Here is a 23258-nt window from a genome sequence, read left to right as displayed (position 1 = left end):
CTGATGAACACAAAAGAACATTAAATAATTCACTGAGCTGGCTGTCCATTTATTATACAAGTGTTAAAACTGGTGAATCTAAGTTTGTCCATCTTCATTTCACTGAGGCTAATATAAGAAAAGTAAGCCCATATGTTTTAGAGTGTTTGTTACATGTAAAGTCTGACACAAAAGAATCCAGTATAAAAGGGTTTTAATGTAGTATCAAAATCATTGTTCAGAGTTCTGTCACACGAGTTAATATGAGATAAGATGCTACAGGTTACTGAAGAGATATGGCTATTTTTTGCAGCAGAGAAATAATTGTTCTAGCTACTACCACAAATACCAGAGTAGCAGGTAAATGAATGATAAAAAATTACTTGCACAACAACAGAGATCTACCCATGTGGCCCAACCTCTAAGCATATACTGACTCACACACAAAACTTAATCTAACTTACTATCTACAATGGCTTAACATTAAAAAGTTTGCACAGCCTAGGCATGGTGAGAGTATGTCAACTTACATCAACTTATATAAGACTAATTTAAATTAAGTTAGATTGAGCAGGGGATGGAATACTATGTATTTATAACACCATGTTCTGTTAGGTACCACCAGGCATAATCATACTTTCACAAGTTGTGCTGTTAGGTTAAAATAACATCATGTTAAAACACCTAAGCTCTGGTATGAAGAGAGGGTGACAAAAAAGTTGGCCCACAACCACAGGTCTCCTTTATAACCTTACCTGTAACACTCACAACACTTCATCAAAATGCCAAGAGTGCTGTAGCCACCTAGAATCACAGTCTTTGTGGGAGGCACAGCAGATCCTCACAGTTGGAAGGTGAATATTAAAAGAACAAAGAAACTGTGGAGACTGGATGAGGAGGGAAGGGCAGCACTGGAAAACCTGAAGACAGTAAAAGTCTGGTCTTGCTCCTCCCATGGGTTGCTACCATCATCATAATACAGAGGGCAGTAGTCATCTGCAAAAAACAAAAATAATGAAAAAAGCAGTGCACCATACACTGTACATACACAATACTTATACTGTAGTTGATTATATGAGACTAATGGAAAAAAAAAAAAAAGGAGAGCTTTAAGTTTAGTTTAATTTTTTTAAACCAGAGGCACATGCCCTCTTGTTCATGTGCAATGCCCAAGGTAGGATGGAATATAGGATTAAGAGATAAGGCTGTAAGGCAGTCTTCCCATCACAGTAATCCTTGATGATAAATCAAAATACTGTACGGTGTTAAGCAATAAATACATTGACTATGGATAGATAATGCACCCTGCTGAAGTATAAACAATACGAATCACAACAAACTCACGGAGGCGTTCATTAAGTGTGAGGTTGAGGGCAACTGCTGCATTTTCTTCATAGGTGGAGGAGAGAAAAGTCTGACGCAGTCCACATGCTGCCCCCACTGACAGGGAGAGACGCAGCTCAGTTGGACTGATGCGCTGGTAGACCTGAGAAAAAGTGATAAGAAATAGTTCCTCAATACCCTGAAATGTCACTACACTAAGACAGGTACAACAATTCACTGAGTAAAAAATCATATTGCTGTACAGAAGGGTCTTCTTATTTTACAGAGACTACCACCAAACAGTTTTACTCAGCTTGGGTGAAATGTTCTGAACTGGAAAAGACAGAAACAGCCTTCATTTACCCCTCACAACAAGAGGTCTCCCCAAAGCTGGATAAATCACCTGGAGGTAGCTTAAGCAAATGAATAACAGATGTTGTGGGACTGAAAGGGTTTAAGACTATGATTTGTGTAGATAAAATGCTTTTTAAATGAAACAGTTTTAAGTGAGACACAATTCTAGTTTATGACTAAGGGGTTAGAAGTACAGTACATCCCCCTACCACGCGCCTATATGGGCGGCAGAGGACGCCAGGTACTAGGAATTTGCATACTGTGAATACATAAACTTATGGAAAAAATTACATATAGGTGGCACCCCCCTTCATGGGCAACCCTTGAGATGCCCTTCAGACCTAAGTACAGTATTGTACTATACAGGGAATCTATCTAAGACATATTACCTAAGATAAAGTAAACCAACAAGATTATAGCTTTACTAGGTAATTCAACAAGGATATGGCTTAACTAAACCAACAAGAATATGACTGCTCACTTTTACCTGTTTTCGCTTCTTGGGGGGGCAATGTCGCGTACTTGGGGTAACCCCGGATTTGGGCCACTCTTCGCTGTGAGTCTCACTTACAAGAAGTTCAATTCGTGTACTAATAAAAAATACACACACAAAAAAAAAACAAAAAAAAAAACAGGTCCTTGCGTACAAGGGAGATCGCGTACTCGGAACTAGTGTACTGTGAGGATGTACTGTACACAAAAACACTCATTTTGAACTTCAAAAACTTTATAATCACTCACAGGCAACTTTAAGTGAAGAAAAGGTATTACGGTAATTGATCAGCAAGTTAGTAATGAAAAAATTTGAAGTAAAAGATTTTCAAACAAGGACCAACTGTAAGCTATCACTAAATGTTTATTTATCGTATGCTATGAACCTACTCATTATATACAGCAAATGCTTTGGCATTTTTCATGTCAACAAGAAGGTACTTTGAGGGAAATATGACAATCAACTGTGAACTCAGGTAGCTTACCCAGCATCTGAATCTTGAAACTGAGTCTGATGGATCATGAGTTATGAGGTAAGACAACAGATTCTCCTGCCAGTACCCTATACAATGTAGTCGGTAGTCTGTCACACCTGGAGGCAAGGAAAATATTAACAATAATAATGAAAGAAGAGCATTTGGGAGCTGAATGCTAATCACCCGCCAGAATATGCTGTTGACCAGGTCCAAGATTTTGGCCATATTTTGATACCCTGAAGGTTTCATGTTGATAGCTCAAGCCGTTCATGAGATACAATGGTACTAAAGGCAGGCAATAAAAACTAGTTGACTTTTGGCAGCCATTTGGCGACCTTGACCTTGACTCTGAGTGCCCATTTTCCAACTCAGCCAAGATTTTGGCCATATCTTGATACCCTGAAGGTTCCATGTTGATAGCTCATGCTGTTCATGAGATATATGGGAACACACACACACACACACACACACACACACACACACACACACACACACACACACACACACACACACACACACACACGCATGCATGCACACACACACACACAGAGATAGGCAAAAACATTATTGCTCTGCCTTCTAAAGGCAGGGGATCATAAAGCAACAATGACACTGATTTAAAAAAAAAAAAAAAAAAAAAAAAAAAAAAAAAAAAGTGTAGATGTAGCCACAATTCTGGGAGCTTGAATGGTGTCTGAATGAGGGTCTGGCCTATTTCACTGGGCATGCTGTTGATAGTTCTCTCTCTTTTACACTTTGTATTCCCCTGTATTCTAGGTCCTAGCTCATCTAATTCTTAAGTAAGAAAAAGGGTTATAAATTCTGACATCATCATTACTCAGTATCTCACACTTAACTGAAGTGGGGGGACCCAAAGTAAACTCTTTGACTCACTGGGGACATGAACCCTGGGAAAAAGGGGACTCCAAATACAGTACAATCTCCCACTATTTGTGTCACAGGACTTTGAAGCTGCATCAGCACAAGATGAATGGTGAGGTCATTACATGTCCATGTAATTACATAGAGGGTAGAATTTTAAGACTTCACTTCCACTCCTTTTGGACACCTTTAATGGCATGCAGGGAAGAAGTATAGTACAGTAGATGGCATTTTTATACTCCCAGGCAACAAAGGCTAACCTACAATAAATTATTGTAAAACTTGAGAACTTCATTTTAAATCTATGCAAGAATTAAATACAGTAAATTATCAGTACCACACCACTTTCATCTGCTTACCAAAGATGTGAGTTCAGCTATAGCTACGATGCATACTACAGTATGTTATATCCAGATTACTTTCTATTGGTACACGAAAAATGACAGGTTAAAAAGGCTTCTCTTTAGGGACAGGAGAGCTAGAAAATATAGTATTCATGTCTTCCCCAACTGTTGTAAGTGATGCCTAAAAGAGGTCAGAGAGGAGGGCTGAAAAATTCCCCATCCCCTCCCTCTTATGCTGATAAAAGGATATGCCATCCCTGCTCCTTAATACCTATACAGTACTTGTTACCTCAGAGATAGGGGACTGAATAGGGAGGCTGCCAGAGATCGAGCAGCATGGAGAACTCCCATTAGGTGACCAAGGCTGACACATGCAAGCATGTTGAAGCATTTATAAACAAACCCGAAATGAAATGATTTCAACCTCATTTATACATAAATGCATGTGAGGTAAGGTGGAACCAACTCTACCTATTCCTTCAGGTAGCAATCAGGTACCGTACCAAAACAGATGCTTTCAAAAATAAATAAAATTATCTGGGGGTGGCAAGAAAAAATGTAAATAGAGATAACTTGTGCTCACGGGGTCTATGAAAATAAGCATAACATCCTGATTAGCCTACAAGAGGCACTTCATTTTCATGTCATTCTAGCAAATGCCAGATGATTTTATTTAGCAATGAGGACACAACTCTGACTGTGGAGGTTAGAAACAACTGTACAGTATTATCTTTTTCAGAATTACAGTAATCCTTCCTAGATCCGATGTAATAGAGCCAAATGCATGTCCGGGACTTGGGTTTATCTGGGACTTGCGAAAATGCTCCCTGGACAGGTACTTATGGACCCTAACCCAACCTAACTTTGAAAAACACCTAACTAACTCCCTACTGGACCTGCACAGTGCCTATTTAAGACCTTATTCACACAAATAAGGGACAGAAACCACGAAATAAATGAAGAGGAACCAGAGAATGAGAAATCAGAAGTATGGAAAATATTTAGCAGTGTACAGGGTACTTACGACGCGTCCATGGCCATCACGCCTCCTCTATGGCTCTGAGAGTGGTGAAGTGCACTTGAAGCAAGTACAGTAATCCAGTGTTATGTTGCACTTAATCCTTTGCACTGTGAATTATAATTGTTTAACACTGCACATTCTGTTCTTACTTGCGCCATGCCAGTTGCAACACGCTAGTGTTGCTCTCTGCATTTAACCCTTTGCACTCTGAATTCTAATTTCTTAACATTGTACAACATTGTAAATTCCCATGTGGTCTAGTGGCGAGGCATTGCATTTTATTCACTGTCTATTCACAAAAACGAGCCGTGGGCAGCCATGGCGACGAGCGTGTAGTCATGAGGGTAGGTAGGTGGGAACTGGGGAGGAATGCAGGGGCGCTCTAAAGGTCGTCAGTGTAACTAAGTGCCAAAACACAGCTGTTCGTTACCACGCAGCAAATTTAAAGTCCGGATGAACACATATTGGCTTTTTTTTTTTTTTTTTTTTTGGCCATTCTGGTGTCCAAAGACCCGAGCCCAAAATGTCTGGGACTTGGGATGTCCGGGTCTTAAAGGGATTACTGTATAACACATTTTGCATTTAATGGCAAATTCAGGGCACAATTCTTTGACTGAAGTGATTAAACAATTTAGACTATGTAGATGCGAGAAACTTGATGATATTGCTAGTGAGGTTGACAACAGGAAGGCTAAGGGCATACTATACTTAAAAATGGAAATTGTGATGACCAAACTAAATTTTCACTACTGGATGTGACCTATAATCATGACTGATCATGATCATCCTACACCAAATGAATAGTGTTAATTATGTTTACTTACTGTTAAAGTCTTCTGGGTGGCCATCCTTATCAAGTGAAACACAGAGATCCAAGTCTACCACTATCACCTTGCGTTCACTTCCACAAATAGCCAGGTGGGTCAGTCGCTGACGGCAGGGGTAAGAATCCAGGGGAGATTTGGTCACACCTCCCACCACCTTTGGTCTCAGTGGTGATCCACCCACTTGACCAAATGTGAACCGACCACCAAAAGGGCAGGGGATGGGGTTAGGAGTGTCAGCTGCAAATGAGACACAGAGGATGTACCTAGATACAGTGCCATTAACTGTTCAAACAGAAAAATTACACCAACATAAGGAAATGTTTATTGGGAAGTTATAGTGATTCTTGCCCCTTCTTCAGGTGTGATAAGTGACAAAATAAACAGTATGAACATAAATGTAGTGCTCATAAACAGCTGTATCACTACTGACAATACATGCATATGTTCTGTCTCTACGCATACCTGAAGAGGGATCAAACGGGGTCATAACTGAAGTACTTACCAACAGACAATATTAATGTGCAATATGTGGATATAATTCCTCAATGATGTATGAAGTTGCCTCAAGTTGTATGGTGCAATTTCTATTCATTTTCTACCAAATTCAAATAATGAAACAAAAAGCATATTACTGTAGCACAGTAGAGTATTATTCTCTTTACAATACTGTATTACCATCCATCATCCATCCATCAACCAATCATACGTTGCCCCAAGAGGAGCGTAGGAGCCCGGGGCTAAGCAGTTGGTCCTGACATTTAAGATGAGAGTGAAATTACAACAATCTAAAAATTCTTAAATGTATCCTCAGACTGAAAGTATGAAGTCATCAAGACAGTAAGCCTTCTGCAGTACTAAAACTTCAATCAATTCTTATAAATCCAAAACACTCTGAAACCCAGGAAGGGAAGAGTACATTTAACTGCATCCCTCAGTTTTTCATTATGTACTGTATTATTGTACTTCATACTCCTCTTCAAAAGTAATGCATATGCTCACACAATTAAGAGACCTCCATAATGGAATCCTTATAAAAATCCCAACACATACCAATGAGAGTATCATACTTCCATTCCCGACCACTTTTGAAGTTAGAGTAGTCGCAAACTTGGAAATCACGATAGACAAGTGCTCGGCTCGCTCTATAACGCACAATATTCTGGTGGCGTGGCAACAGCTCCCAGCACACATACTCAGTCTGGCTGTAAGAAAGAGAAAAACTGTGGTATTGCTTGAATGACATATACTTTCATACTCCAAGTCAAAATATATGATTAATGTTTACCATCCAATGAAGGCCTTGATAAGAAACAGAGGCTTGAGTGTTGCAGCTGCATGAGGCTTACATGAAGGAGTGTTAGTGCCAACTTTAACATATGGATGTGAGACTATGGTGTGGCATGAAAATGAAAAGTCAAGAATAAGAGCAGTGGAGATGGGACTGCTGAGGAATGTATGTGGAGTACAGAGGGTGGACAGGATACGAAATAATGTGATTCATGAAAGATGTGGAGTGAGGAAGTCAGTGGACACCAGAATCGAAGAGAGCATACTGAGATGGTATGGTCATGTGGAGAGAATGGATAACAATAGAGTGGTGAAAAAGGTATATCTAAGAGAATTTAAAGAAGGACGGAGACGAGGTAGGCCAAGGAGAAGGTGGAGAGATATGGTGGATGAAGAGAGGTTTGGAAGTCGGTGAGGCTAGGTAACTGACAGGAGATCGAGCTAGCTGGATGAATGTTGTGAGAAGTGCATGATCAGGGATATTGGCACCCCTTTTTAACTTGGCAGCATCTGGACTGACTCTATCGGATACGATTATGTGAAGCTACAGAACGTGGTGAATGTTTTTGGCGTATCCGATACGGCCAGGATTCTCAGAGCTTGAATGATGAGTGAATGGAAGCGTGGCCCATTGGACTGGGCAAATTTTGGCTGTCTGGACACTGCTACTCCTTACCCTGCCCTAGGGTGGGAAAGGAGGTCCGAGTGATGATGATGATGGTGAATATTTACCATCACTTTGTACTGAACTGGGAAAAACAGGCTAGTCTAAATGCTTACATTTCAAAAGGGTTTTAGAAATTTATACTGCAAGTCAGAGTGAATGTCAATAACTGTCCTCCATTACTTCACTCTTCCAATTACAGTACAGTAAATCCTCTTTTTTCGAAGCATTGTACTTCGATGCCTCGTTTTTCGTGCAAGAAACAAGTTTCCGAGTTGTCTCAATTCGTGAATTTCCCTACATTTCGATGCACCCAGCTGGCAGCCGACGACTACAACAGAAACATACAGGAACAGAGACAAGTCCGGATCACACAATATTTTCATGAGAGACAGAATGTGGCTGCTATTCTGCAAAACTTGGATGTGCCAGCAGGGGTGGATGAAGGAGAAATGGACAGAGAGGAAGTGGAGGTGCTGGAGCCTGAGTTCGACTTCGAGGGCTTCAGCATAGGTGATGGGGCTTCCCCAGAGAGGCCCATGTCACCTAGTAACTAGCCCATCTACCCTCAACACACCTTCACTTGCCACTCAAGCCAGTCTTCACTTGATTTCTGGTAAGGATTTTTGGTGATGCAGCTCTTTACAACAGCTTTAATGTCTTTTCAGGTACATGTTTATTGTGTTATGCTGTTTTAGCACTAGTAAAGACTCTTCATTTAATTTTGGGTAGGGCCTGTTTGGTGTTATAGTACTTCCTGATAGGGCAGGGACATGTCCCACCAGATGCTCCTCTATTTTTCCCATTGATTCTTAACTTCACGCTTGATCGTTTTGTGTTTTGCGCAGTTTTGGTGGAATATCCAAGCAGCGAAAAATGAGGATTTACTGTATATCTATTTTCTTAATACAGTATGATGATGTAGCAATTTCCTTGGCCATCAACTGTGCTACAGTCAGCTGCAAATTTCTACAATAAAGGAAGAAGAGTTACAGAACTTGAAATTTCATTTTCTCCAAATGATCAATGAGCTGAAAAACCACAGAAGCCCTGGATCTCATTCCTGTCTTTACCCAATGCTATTCAGAGATAAGCCGTAAAATATGATATATAACTGAAAAACAAGGAAAGGATAGAAGCAATGATTATTTTCAATGATGGAAAATATAATGTCACAGTACTGTGTAAAATATAGATGAGTAAGAATGAAGTTGATGACTCAAAAAGTATGACATTTGTGTAAACAAGTAAGATTGCTAATGAATAATGAAAGAAATTATTAGCTTTCTACATTTGTCTAAACTGGTTGCTATTTATTAGTCAAAAAAAAAAAAAAAAGTGCAATACAGTATCTGGAGAAGAATGTGGCAAAATAAAGAGAAATGAAGAGATGAATGCACACAAATGAAAAATATATGTGCAAAAAAAAAAAAATCTAATTACTGGTTAGTGGGAACAGTGAGTGCAAAGAGAATTAAACAGCCTGAGAATAAATCAGTGGCAGAAGTGAAATATTCTAACCTCCTTTTATGCCAAGTTTACCAGAATCCTCAGCAAACTGTCACTAACCTCTACTCAATTAATTACATGGGATAACCCACCTTTCCCTGTACTGTACATGCAATCCTCATTATATATCAGAAATGTCATTAATAATAACATTACTTTTTCCAAACAACTGGTACTGGAAAGTAGGGAAAATGGTAAATCAGCATTACAGATAGCAATAAAACTTTGGTAGGCAATTTTTCTGTCATTTACTGGGGATTTAACAGCAAACTAAGAAAGTGTTAAAAAATATAATATATAATGCCACCTCACTGTACAGTACAGTTATTCATAAAAGTCCACACTCCATACAAGCACATGCTGGTCTAATGGCTAGAATACTCCACTCAAACTGATGGACTTACATAAGTTTGTTCCCCATGATGTGACTGAAAGTTTTTTGATCATGTAATTTCCCCGAGGGAAGCAGTCTGGTCATCTACCCTTTAATGTACAGTACTTGGCTACAGTAGCTCAGACTTGGGCCCCTAAACCTTATCGGGTTATTATTGGACTGGTTGTTACCATTACTATTAAAACAACTCATTCCAGTACTCACCATCCCTCCACACTTAGGCGGGCCATGAGGTATCTGTTGCCACGCTTCTCCAGACAAACGTGAGCAGATGTGCGAGTGGAGTAGCCTCGGGTGGTGGTCTCCAGCAGATGGGTTGAATTAATCTCCACCATTGCCTCACCCCACCCAGTTGACTCCCATCGCCCCGTCAAGTTGTGGGGGAAGAGGCAGCCAGGTATAATTTTCTCATGCTGGGCTAGGAATGAAAGGGAGGGGTGTGATAATCTCTTCATTAAAGAACTTACAATTCTTTTTAGATATGGATGGAGATAAATTACTGAAAATAGATTAAATTAGTGTATATGTTTAACAGTGGTCCTCACAGTCAGTGCTGAGCAGTGACAACACTTCTTGGCTATCCAGGTGTCAGGTGCTAGGAAGCAACATCAGTGCATGAGATCTTATAAGCCTCTTTATTTTTTCACTGCCTGTAGTCAAATATTATACTGTATTGTTCTTAAGGCTAGCTGACATCTGAAGAAAATGAACTTTCAATTGCATGTCATATTGTAGGGGGTTCCAAAACCTGCATGTGTTCTTTAAAAATCATGTCTTCTTTAGCTTACTGATATTCTTGCTACCACCAGTCTGTAATATTAATCTCTGAACACCCTAGTAAAGAATGTATTGAAGAAGGCTATATCTAAACCCTGCCATCCAAAAATGTATCTCCTATGATGAATAAAATACTCGAGTCTGATGGTAGGAAGAGTAATAAACAGTAAGTCTTCTGAGTGGTGGGGCTAATTTTGATAATGGCAGAATATGCAATAAAGGCTGTCAAATGAATTACTTTCTAATGGTAAAGTCTAACATGAATTTAGACTAATACTGTATTACCATCACCAAAGATATAAGGTAATTATGGAACATAACACAGTATTAAATAATCAGGAAAATGTACAATTAATGGCTTAAACTGAGAGTAAATGAAATTTGAAAGAGAAAGAAATAAGATTGTTGTTATTATTTTCATTATTCTAGTGACCCTTAGGTCCCATTATCAGGACTTGATGCCACATTTTCCTTTTTTGCCAGCAAAGGATGTTCATTCTACAATCAGATTTGTCCAGTACTGCATACAGTTACTTTCATACATTAGGTGGTAGGTGGTGGCAACCATCATCCACTCACCTGATGTAGTGCTGTCTACTTGTTCCTTCACCTCAGTCATTCTGTTTCTGTGTCTGCCCTCCTCTCTTCCTACTTCTCCCTTTCTTTCCTGTCACTTTATATTACTCTTCTTTCTACTTCAGGTGGCTCTACACTGAGTGACAAGCCTAATGTTTTCCTGGAGCCCAGGAAACTATTTACAATGCTGGTTGGTAACCACAAACAGTAACTAAATAACGGGGTGATGTGGAGCCTGCTATGGTGCCCCTGCTAACTGGTGGAAAGATGCAAATGCAGCATCCATCTAGAAACCAAACCTCCACAATTTTTCCCATGCCTCACTGATGCAGGGCGATGTCAACTGCAAAGAACAACAGTCCACTGGACAGGATGACCATGCTGAGGTGGCTGCTTTCCTGTGGTTAGTGGGTCTGCTCAGCCAGACATCTCAGGGATGATCATTAACAACAACAACAACTCTCACTCATTCTTTCCAGCCCATTTCAGCCTACCCATGCACATCACTTTTCTCTCCCAATGCCCAAAATACCTCTTAACCTTTAGTTGTCAGTTCCAGAAACAGCTTTACACTTCTTCCAACCACTTTTGATTCTGTAACTATGTTGTCTTCTGCACCTCACCCTACACTTATCATATTCCCCAAGTAGATCCATGCATCCCACATCAATCTCCTCCAGCTATGGATGGACCACATGATCTCCAGTGCCTATGACACAACACAATTACTAATACAGTACTTTGCAAAATATTGTTCATGCTGATAACTCTCATACATACCCACCCTCTTCAAACACCACCTAAGATGGAATTACAGTACTCTGCTTTTAACTCCCCTTCCCCCCATACAACACAAGGTCGCTGTCCATTCATCATCGATGAGCCTCTGTCCATCCCAGTAACCATAATTTTGTCTTCCTCACATTCATTCTCTACCCTCACATTGCATACTGTCCCTCCACTTCTTAAATTTCACAACTGCACCCTCCCTACTATCAGAAATCAGTAATCCATTATCCACATAAAACAATTTTCGTTGTAACCTAGATTTAAACTCCCACAGTACTTCAAGCACCACAAGAAACAGAAGGGGACTCAAGAAGAATTCCTTGTGCACAACCACCTCTACTGTATTATCACTGCACTCTACTCCACCCCCTCAAATACATGTTCTTGAGCCTTCATACATTTCAGTAACATGCATTCCAAGTGTCATGTGGAACTGGGACTGTATAAACTCCTTGCTCTCAAATCCACTCTCTCTAACACACGTTCTTAAGCCATCATACATTTTCATTAACATGCATACCGGGTGTCATGCGAAATCTGATGGGACTGTTCTCTGGAGTATTAAGAACTGAACATTCAGGGGTGATGGAGTGGCCCAAGTAAAGATCATCCTCCCGGTCCTTCACAAAGCATCGGTACTTCCTATCTTTGCGTGACTCCTTGGTGTTGGCCACAGCAAAGAAGTGGTTCTTCCCAATGAGCCAATCGCCCAAGCAGGAAAACACCACATCTGGGAGTGGAAGAAGAATGGTTAGTTGTATAATAGGTAAAAGCAGCTGAGGGCCTTACTATACAAGTTTACTCAGTAGACTAAGACATACTTGCTGCAAGTATGGTGGATGACACTACATACTTTCCAGAAAGGGAGAGTAATTTTTAATGTTCCCTAGGTGATGAAGTGGTTAATGAGAAGGCTTGGGATTGAGGAGTGGCTGGTTAGAGTGGCTATGGCAATGTACAAGGGTCCTCACACCCAGAAGAGAGTAAACAGAGGTTTGAGTGATGAATTTTCCATGAATGTTGGTAAGCATCAGGGGTCAGTTTTGAGCCCCATACTAATTACTGAGGTGCTCACAGCTCTCTCACGTGATTTCAGAACAACTCCCATGGGAGGTGTTGTATGCTGAAGACTTGGTACTAACCATGGAAACTGAGAGGGTAGCTAAAGAGAGGTTCGGAAGTGATGAGATGGAATGGGGTACGAGGCTTTAAAAGTAAATGCTGGTAAAGCAAGTCATGATACCTGGGGCTGGGGACAGTACTGCCACAGCAGAGGGAGAGTGGCCATGCACAGTTTGCCACAAGGGTGTGGGAAGCAACTCCAACTTGTGTAGTGTTTGTGATATGTGAGTGCATAATAGCTGCAGTGGTATTAGAGGCTGACTGCAAAATAATGTTGATTTCATGTATGCAGTGTGTAAGGAAGGCATGTAAAGACTGTCAGGTGAAAAAGAACTGACCCTGTTGACCAGTCTCTTGAGTGTGTAGAGTTTTGCTATTTGGGGGACATGATATATGCTGGAGATGGGACTGGAACTAGCTTGGTGGCAAGGGTGAGGAGTGGTTGGAAGAAGTTAAGGGTGCTGTTGCCTCTCCTAACACTGGGAGGGTTCTTCCATGTTACAGGGTCCTTGTATGCAACATGTGTTTGGAGTGTAATGCTGTACAAAAGTGTGGCAAAGGAAGAGGATATTCATTGGCTCAATAAACAGAGATGAGAGTGATAAGACGGATGTGTAGTTCATCCCTGAATAACAGGCTGGGAGGGGGGGGGGGTTAGAATTGCGAATGAAGAGTTGAGAGGAAGGATGGAAGGATGGGACTTGAATGCATTAGTGTCGTGATGAACTGTAGATCAAGAGGGTCCAGGCATGTGGATAGAATGAAGACTGACAACTGTGTGTGGTGGGTTAGAGGTGTAAATGCTAAGGGTAGAGTTGTAAAAGGCAGACAGAAAAAGACATGGGATGAGGTCGCACTCTCTGAACAGAGAGACTGCTAGAGATCTAAGAGTATGGACAGCTGCCATTAGATGACCATGGCCGATGCATGCATGCATGCTGAAAATGAAACACAATGAAGTCAAACTCAGATTTAGATGCTGTCATCTGAAATCAGTCTGCCTTTCAGTGATATATGACGTAATTCAATCTCTTTCACCTCCAGCTCAAAGAAAACTGAAGGATTCTGTATTCTTACTTGTGTCCCTCAATAGTTAAATCTTCTAGCATTTACCCTGGCAATATCAAATAGCAGATTTCGCTCCCCACATTTTCCCGGCCCCCTACTGCTGTTGTGGGTGTGTTAGAATCATAACCCCTTGACCATTCGAGAAGTCAGTGGTGCACTGGTCAGTATAACCAACTCTTAATTGGAAGAACCTGAATTCAATTCTCCACCGCGTCAAATTGGAAAACTCAGTTTCATTCTCCCTTGTCCCTGTTCACCCAACAGTATAACTGGGGATCTGGATATAATCTGACTACTGTAGGCTGTGCATTATTTTGGGGGAAGGCTGGGACTTAGCTAAAATTGACTGACTAACTTTAACCACTTGAATATGGGTAACATTTTTAGTTTATGCCCACTGGTACCAGATGATTTTATAGTTTCAGTGCTATACCACTAACTGTATTCAACTTAGGAAAGGCCTACTGTGTTCTAGGGGGATTAATAAGGCTGTAACTAACCCTTCCATTTCAAAAAGTCTATGTAAACCTGAATAATACCGTCAAAAGATGGCAAGAATAAAATAAAAATGACTCCTCTGAGCCCAATGGGTTCATGACCCACATACAGTTGACACACATATGAGTAAAACACAGTACTGTACTGAATAACACCAACCCTTCCCTCTTTTCTTCTACTTCATACTACTGTCACGGGAGTGGCAGATGAATAAATATATGACTGCCAACATATCACCTTGTATCTGCCTGCCAACTTTCCCACATTCTCCCTCTGTATGCCTTTCTCTTATTGCTGGTATGCATAACTTCCATTAATTTGCCACTATAGCACTCTAAATCTGTCCCATCTCCCCCCTCCTCTCTGGCTTCTTACTGTTATTGTGGGAATCTGAGATGCCCTGACAGGCTTTGTAGTGAATGGAGAAATGCTGAGCGTCCACCAGGAACTGACTACCAGGCTCTTGGCAGGACCTCACTCGTGCCGCTGGGTGGTCACACTCCCCTGCCGAGCTGATGATAAGGAGAAAGTGGTTCACTGGTAAAAAAAAAAAAAATACACTACACTGCTTAGTGAATCACACTTATGAAAAATCATTCACTATACAAGACCTGAGAAATGCGTGAAAATAAACACACACACACACACACACACACACACACACACACATGCACTTTCTCACCTGTATGTGTTTTGCCAAGCAAAATGATAAAAGCCATGCAGTGCTGGCCTGCAGAGGATGGGAGTGGGGTCATCTTCTCGGAACATGGTCACGCCACTCCTACTGCTCTCCACCCATCCACACACCTCACGTTCCAGCTCATCTCCTCCTGTAGTCATGTGCCCATCACCCATACTCACACATGCTCCTAAAAAATACAGAAGCTTAATCTGAAGTAACTGTCTGCTACAGTGCCTAATATTGTGAGCACTGGTAAAGATATCAACATGATTATCCTATATATTTTCATATAAAATGAACAAATAATCGTCCATAAAATACACTACTGTACAGGCTATGATAACACTCAGATGTTACAAAAGACAATACAGACTTGTACAGCATTTGGGTTGAGTTTGCATGTACTGTACCAGTATATATATGTACTATATGCATGTACTGTAAAGGTTGGCCTTCAAGATGGGTGCGAAGCTTTTCTGGTACATAAAAATTTTGCTTTAAGGCCTTAATACATCATATCATCAAGGTAAGTGAAATATCTACATAAATAAAAAAATATGCTGTCATTGGTTGGTGACAAACAATAGTGTTAAAATATCAGCTACTGTGTAGAGTAAGAGTGAAAAATAATCTCAGACCAAAGTAAATACTTTAACTAGATAACATTACATGTAACTAACAAAAAGTGGTGGGTTTTAGGGGGGGGAAAAAAAAAAAAAAAAAAAAAAACACTACTGTACAGTATTTGTGAGCCCTAAACTTATACTGTAGTGCCCTAATACTCTTGCTGAACCACAACCATGGATTCAGGTAATGAATTTCACTAGGACGACAAAAACACCACTGAAAAACAAACACAGGCAAGAGCACCTACATCCTATGGACCTTACCCTGGTTATTGGCTTATGGTGAGCCAGCCCAGGCATTGATTAGCGTCCTGGTGCTTGACAATCATCAGTCATTTGTTTTCATTCAGTTTATTCAAATGTACAGGCAGGTACAGTATATGTGAACGAGGAGTGTGAATGCAGGAGGGATCTGTATATCTGGGAGTGCCATTTAAAGGAACTATTTTACATTCCAGGTGCTAACAGGAAGCGTACACGTGGTGGCATTGTGCACCATGGGTGGTGCAGATGCAGTGTTCACCCAGATGCAAAAGCTCCCCATACTTCCCTACATCTTGACATGGGAGGACCCTGGTCCAACCCTGGTAAAGCATTATCTACCACAAGGGCGAAGAGATGGTATGGGGCACAAGGGCTTAAGGGTAAATGCATATAAAACAAAAGTAATGATATCTAGGGTTGGTGGCGGTACAAAGAAGAGGGAGAATGGCCATGTGCAGTCTGCTACAGGGGTGTGGGAAGTAATTCCATCTTGTGCAGTGTTTGTAATAAATGGGTGCACAAGAGATGTAGTGGTATTAGAGGTAGACTGGGAGATAATGCTGATTTTATGTGTGCGGTGTGTCAAGGAGAGCAGGTGGAGATTGTCAGGTGTGAATGGATTGAACTTGTTGGTGAGTCTCTTGAGTGTGTGGAAGAGTTTTGTTATTTGGGAGACATGTTATGTGCTGGAGGTTTGGCTGGATCTAGCTCTGTGGCTAGAGTGAGAAGTGGTTGGAAGAAGTTCAGGGAGCTGCTGCCTCTCCTGACACTGAGAGGACTCTCCCTACGTGGTAAAGGGTCTTTGTATACAGCATGTGTTGGGAGTGTGATGCTGTATGGTAGCGAGACCTGGACAGTAAAGGAAGAGGATATTCGCAGGCTCAAACGTACAGAAATGACAGTGATTAAGTGGATGTGCAGTGCGTCCCTGCGTGCAAGGCCTGGGGGGGCTGGGTGTGTGATGGAAGAGCTGAGAGGTAGGATGGGACTGGAGTGTATAGGTGTTGTGATGAGGAGAGGTAGATTGAGATGGTCTGGGCATGTGAAGAGGATAGGGGATGATAACTGGGTGCAGAAGGTGAGAAATGTTAATATTGGGGGTGGGGTTGCGAGGGGCAGACCGAGAAAGATGTGGGACGAGGTCATTAAGTGTGACCTCAGGGTTAAGGAACTGAACAGGAAGGCTGCCATGGATCGTGCAGCCTGGACAGCTGCCATTAGGTGACCAAGGCTGACGTATGCAAGCATGTTGGAGCCTTCAAAAACAAAACAAAATGAAAGGGGGCAACAGATCCCTGTATCATGTATGTTCTGTACTGCAACTGAATGATGACCCCACAGAAGAAGTTGCTTACCTGTGGTCAATGAGTCTGCTCAACCAGACAAACCAGGGCTAAGCAACAACAACCGTACATTCCTATGGCTCAGAAACAGAGGGCTATATTCTAAAACCCATTAATATATGAGATCCTACTGAATACAGTGCTCAAACTGTTACAAATATCACCTATATGAGAAGTTTCACATGCACACATAATCCAACATATATAGTATGCTCTTCCACAGAGAGAATTTCTAATAACTTTACATCCCTATCTATCTACAACCTGATGCCATAATCCCATAAGGGATGGCAGTCTGTTTTGAGTTAGTTGTTTTACGGGGAGGGTAACTAACCTTCCACCATCCCACTTGTTGACACATACGGGATTACCGTATGTATGGGCTGATTATATGGTTACCACCCAACCCTGTATATGGTTTCTTGCCTTACAGGAAACCATTAGGCTTGTCACTTAATGTAAAGCCACCTTAAAGGAAACGAAGAGTAATAAAAAATGACAGGAAAGATAGGAGAAATAGGAAGAAAGGAGGGCAGACAAAGAATTCTATCTCTATCTATAGCCAGACACCATAATCCCATAACAGGTGGCCATTTGTCTTTGGGTTAGTTGTTTTACAGGGAGGGGCACTAATCCTCCACCAACCCACTTGTTGACATGTAGGGAACACATGTGGGTTGGTTATATGATTACCACCCAGCTTTGCAAACAGTTTCCTGGTTTACAGGAAATGAACGATACAGGTGAAGGATGAAGCAGGCAGACTACATCAAGTGAGTGGATGATGGTCACCACCACCTACCACACTGTAGCATGTGAGTATTCAAGTAGTTTCTGAATGGGCACAAGTCTAAAGTTAGGTTAGAATAAAGAGAAATATTAGTCATTTAACTTACTACTGACCCTACAGAATGAATGAATGTAGACCTATCACTCATGCTGTAAATTTTATAATCAGAGTGGCATCACCCGGCATAATTAATAAAATCAAGCAGGCATCACAGGCAGGTCTTTGACTACATCATGGAATCAAATACCATGCATCAATGTTACTGGCTATAAATCAGTCATTACAGGGATTTTACCTAACTAATGGATCATAACATTATTCTGGAGTCTTTGGCAAGTGGGACCTGATCATGCTTCCCAGTATAAAGTGTTCAAGAATTCTTTAACAGAACTCAACATACAATAATAAAAAGGTAGTCCTCTTCTAGTAGACATAAGTTAGACGAAACCAATTTAGCACTTCATGCAAGATTCTCTTATTCAATGAGGTAAAGTTCAGACTAACATATGAGAAAGCAGCTCAGTAAAAGCGAACAAATGGCATTCTAATGGGTTCAGGCACTCAAGTTGTATGTGAATCAAAAGAGCATAAGTCTGAGGGCTGGTCAGGGTTATTACTCACATGATGCCACTCGGATGGGTGACTGGTCAATCTTGCCTATAATGTCTGGAATGAGTAGTCCTGAGCCTCCATGCTCCTGATGGAGCACTAAAAAGATTGGATGATGAATGAAGGGACAAATCAACAGATGAATAAATATGCAGCTATTAACTACAATAATTACTTAGTCAATGATGTTTCTTACCATCTAGTCTCTCAATAATGTTCCAGGATCTGATTAGGAACCTGATGCAAGTGTGACAGCCAGACTGTTGGGCAAACACATACTGGAGAACATCTCGACGAATTACTGCCTTGCTCACTGGTTGACCCCAGCCCCTGATCTCATGCTCCCGTATCTCAGTCTCCACGTCTCTTCCTGCTTCCCATGAGTACCAAATGCCTTGTAGGATGTGTGGGAACACCGGGACATTGCTAATGGCACGAAGACCCTCTGAATTGACTGTGGATTGAAAGTGGTAAGGTTAGTGTGAAGGACATCAACAACAAATATAATAAACTTAACAATAAATTTCACAGATATAAAGTATGAATATGTAGGACTGGCACTGTGCTAAAATGCATTGGAACTAAGATGACGCAAAATGCAGGCCAGGCAGGAATTAGGCAATAGGCATATCTAACCCCATTGCTATTTTTTTCTTCTTCAGCTGCATATCTTATGGAATGGAAGAAGGGTGGTAGCAAAGAGGAATACTTGGCTGCCAAGTGTAGGGCTAGAAGAGAGGTATACAGGGCAAAGTCTGAGTCACAGAGACAATTACTTGATAACCTGAATCATGGGGAAAGGAAAAATATATTTAGGGTGGAACGTCAGGTGAAGAGGGATAATCGGGATATTATAGGTGAGCAGTGTGTGAAGAATGATGAAGGAAGGGTAGTGGTGAACAGTGAGGATATTAAAGATGCATGGAGAGAGCATTATAACTGGTTGTTGAATGAGGAGTTTGACTGGGACAGGGAAGGTTTGTAGCCAGCTGATCCAGTGTCTGGCCCTTGGCCTTTGATTGATACTGCTACTGTGAGTGAGGCAATAGGCAGGATGAGGGTGAGGAAGGCAGCAGGTGTGTCTGGGTTGACTGCCGAAATGTTGAAGGCCTCAGGCGATATAGGGGTGAGTTTAGTCACTGACCTGATAAATAGGATTATTTATGAGTGTGTTGTCCCAGATGATTGGCTGAAGTGTGTAATTGTAAATGTGTATAAAGGGAAGGGTGATGCCCTGGAAAGAGGAAATTATAGAGGTATAAAGCTTTTAGATCAGATAATGAAGGTAATGGAGAGAATTTTAGAAGGTATGATTAGAGAAAGAGTGAATATTGATGAGATGCAGTTTGGGTTTATGCCAGGTAGGGGGACCACTGATGCCATATTCATTGTTCGACAGCTTCAGGAAAAATATATTGGTAGGAGAAGGGATCTTTAATTTGTTTTTGTTGATTTGGAAAAGGCCTTTGACAGAGTCCCTAGAGAGGTGGTGAAGTGGGCAATGAGAAAGCTTGGCTTGGAGGAGTGGCTGGTTAGGGTGGTTATGGCCATGTATGTGGGTGCTCACACCCAGGTGAGAGTGAATGGAGATTGGAGTGATGAGTTTTCCGTGAATGTTGGTGTGCATCAGGGGTCAGTCTTGAGTCCCATGTTGTTTATCATGGTACTTGAAGCCCTTTCACGTGACTTTAGAAACGGACTCCTGTGGGAGTTGTTGTATGCTGATGATTTGGTGTTGATTGCAGAGAACGGAAGGGAGGCAGAGGTAAGGTTTAGGAAGTGGAGAGATGGTATGGGGCAAAAGGGTTTAAGGGTAAATGCAGATAAAACAAAAGTGATGATATCTACGGTTGGTGGCGGTACTGTCAAAGACGAGGGAGAGTGGCCATGTGCAGTTTGCCACAAGGGCGTGGGAAGTAATTCCATCTTGTGCGGTGTGTGTGATAAATGGGTGCATAAGAGATGTAGTGGTACCAGAGGTAGACTGCGAGATAATGCTGATTTTATGTGAATGGCGTGCCGGGGTGAGCAGGTGGAGATTGTCAGATGTGAAAGGATTGAACTTGCTGGTGAATCTCTTGAGTGTGTGGAAGAGTTTTGTTATTTGGGAGACATGTTGTGTGCTGGAGGTGGGGCTGGAGCTAGCTCTGTGGCTAGGGAGGGAAGTGGTTGGAAGAAGTTCAGAGAGCTCTTGCCTCTCCTGACATTGAGAGGGCTCTCCCTACGTGCTAAGAGGTCTTTATATGCAGCATGTGTTAGGAGTGTAATGCTGTATGGTAGTGAGACCTGGGCAGTGAAGGAGGAAGATATTCGCCGGCTCAGACGTACAGAAATGACAATGATTAGGTGGATGTGCAGTGCATCCCTGCGTCCAAGGCCTGGAGGGGCTGGGTTTATGATGGAAGAGTTGAGGGGTAGGATGGGACTGGAGTGTATTGGTGTTGTGATGAGGAGAGGTAGATTGAGGTGGTTTGGACATGTGGAGAGGATGGGGGATGATAATTGGGTGAGGAAGGTGAGAAGTGATAATATTGGGGGTGGGGTTATGAGGGGTAGACCAAGAAAGACATGGGACGAGGTCATTAAGTGTGACCTTAGGGTTAAGGGACTGAACAAGGAGGCTGATATGGATTGTGCAGCGTGGAGAGCCGCCATTAGGTGACCAAGGCCGACACATGCAAGCATGTTGGAGCCTTTAAAAATGAAACAAAACGAAACGAACTGCATGGTAAAGCAGTAGTTATAGCTTACCATAATCATGGTACTTTTCCTTTTTTTAGTGCACTTAACCTATGCCCAAATGATTTCTATACAATAACCTGGCACTTTATTTATTGGGAGCAGCACCGTAGGAGGCTGTCCCTTTAGGAGGTAAAAAATGTTATGGCAGTCATAAGGTTGAGGTTCTTTTGGGTAGTGTATGTAACTTACTTAGAAACAAATTATTTCAGTAACCAGTTCAGGTCACCTCAGGTCCCTTCTGGAAATCGACAAACATTCTGGTCTACCCTAATCAGTTCAATCCAAATAACTTCAGTTCATTTCAGGCACCATATATATATATATATATATATATATATATATATATGTATATATCATCTTCATTTTTCATCCTTCTGTTCCCATATTCAAACAAGGGTTGGACGTGCGATGGCTTTTCTCCACTGCTTCCTATCCTGGATTAAATCTTCTCCAATACCCAGTCTTTCCATATCTTGCATTACAACACTTTTCCAGGTCTTCTTAGGTCTTCCTGGCAGTCGACGTCCCACCACCTCCAGTTCCTTTGCTATTCTCAAGCAGCTCCCTTCCTCACTCCTCCTCACGTGACCAAACCATCTAAGCCGCCTCTGCCTCAAGATGATATCGAGATCCTTCACCCCGCACCTTCTGGCTACCTTCTCACTCAAACTCTGTCCTCCCATCTCACTCCCGCCATGTATCTTAACATTCTACGATCAGTACTCCTCAGAACACTCATCAGTCTATCTGTCAACGCTCATGTTTTAGCACCATATATCAACACTGGTCTAACGCAGGCCTCATATATTTTACTTCTGTGTCTCAGTAGACTAGCTATTTCCTTCCACTTTAACCATGCTGACGCCACTCTTGTTCTAACTGCTCTTTCCACCCCTGCTTCACAGTCCAATACATCTCCTAGATAGCAGAACTGCTGCACTTCCTGTAGTGTGCCCCCATTTACCTCTAGCTCATCCTCTGCATCATCTCCCTCCGCCTTTCTTCTTATGCAGGCTGGGCAACGGAAATTTTGCATTCCTCTCAAATTCTGCGGACCTGACCACCTTCTATGGCACCACTTATTACACTCCGTGCACAACATTGAGTTCACTCCTACTCTGCCGCAGCATCCACATGGCCATTTTCCTGACTGAATTCTTTCTACTGGTTTCTTGCCCGTCACCATTACCTTTGTCTTATCCATATTTATTTTCATTCCCCTCCTCTCCATTCCATTTTTCCATCTATTAAACATTTCCACCACTTCTTCCCTAGTCTCCGCAATTCCCATGGGCCTTCCCCCCTACATTCCCATGTTTCCTCCTCCATTCCTACGTTGAACAGCAATGGACTGAGTGCTGAACCTTGATGTACTCCGACTCCTATTCCAAAATTTCCTGATGTCCCTGTTATTATCTTGACTTTTGGTCTTGTATCAATATACAGTAGAGAGACATGACAGCTGGAATGAGTCTCTCAGGCACATTCTGTCTTCTCATGGCCCACTCTACTCTCCCTGTTACTCTATCAAAACCATATATATATATATATATATATATATATATATATTGGATTAGTTTTGGTCCGTCCAGGCTACTTCAAGTTCATTTAGGACAATACAGGTCCATTCAGTCCTATTTAATACCAATCAGGTTATTTCATGCCCTTCACAGCCATTCTGGCCCTTTCTCGTCACTTCAGGGCAAATTAGATGCAAATGTCTTGTTATGTTTGTCACTGTCATTTCAGATCCATTCACGCTTTTCATAGTCTTTTCATTCCAGTCAGTTCAGATTCAATAAATAAGGGCCATTTAAGCC

The 23258-nt window shown here is 41.6% G+C and overlaps 1 protein-coding gene across 1 annotated transcript in view; it reads right to left on the bottom strand.

The window, feature by feature from the left end:
- LOC145418171 (uncharacterized) overlaps positions 1-23258 on the bottom strand; it is a 73657-nt gene that overhangs the window by 28178 nt on the left and 22221 nt on the right. The window contains exons 2-11 of the mRNA XM_080286692.1: positions 18893-19150; positions 15065-15251; positions 14758-14894; positions 12215-12424; positions 9757-9970; positions 6749-6900; positions 5696-5935; positions 2634-2740; positions 1324-1465; positions 859-975 (exon numbers count right to left, since the gene is read on the bottom strand). Of these exons, the coding sequence (XP_080142818.1) occupies positions 859-975; positions 1324-1465; positions 2634-2740; positions 5696-5935; positions 6749-6900; positions 9757-9970; positions 12215-12424; positions 14758-14894; positions 15065-15251; positions 18893-19150 (1764 nt within the window). The remainder of the gene's footprint in view (positions 1-858; positions 976-1323; positions 1466-2633; positions 2741-5695; positions 5936-6748; positions 6901-9756; positions 9971-12214; positions 12425-14757; positions 14895-15064; positions 15252-18892; positions 19151-23258) is intronic.

This window comes from Coenobita brevimanus, chromosome 14 (genome assembly GCF_032717465.1).
Source record: "Coenobita brevimanus isolate Jiangsu-jjx chromosome 14, ASM3271746v2, whole genome shotgun sequence".
NCBI lineage: Eukaryota > Metazoa > Arthropoda > Malacostraca > Decapoda > Coenobitidae > Coenobita > Coenobita brevimanus.
Note: the sequence above shows the minus strand (reverse complement) of the source record. Positions and strands in the feature narration are given on the sequence as shown.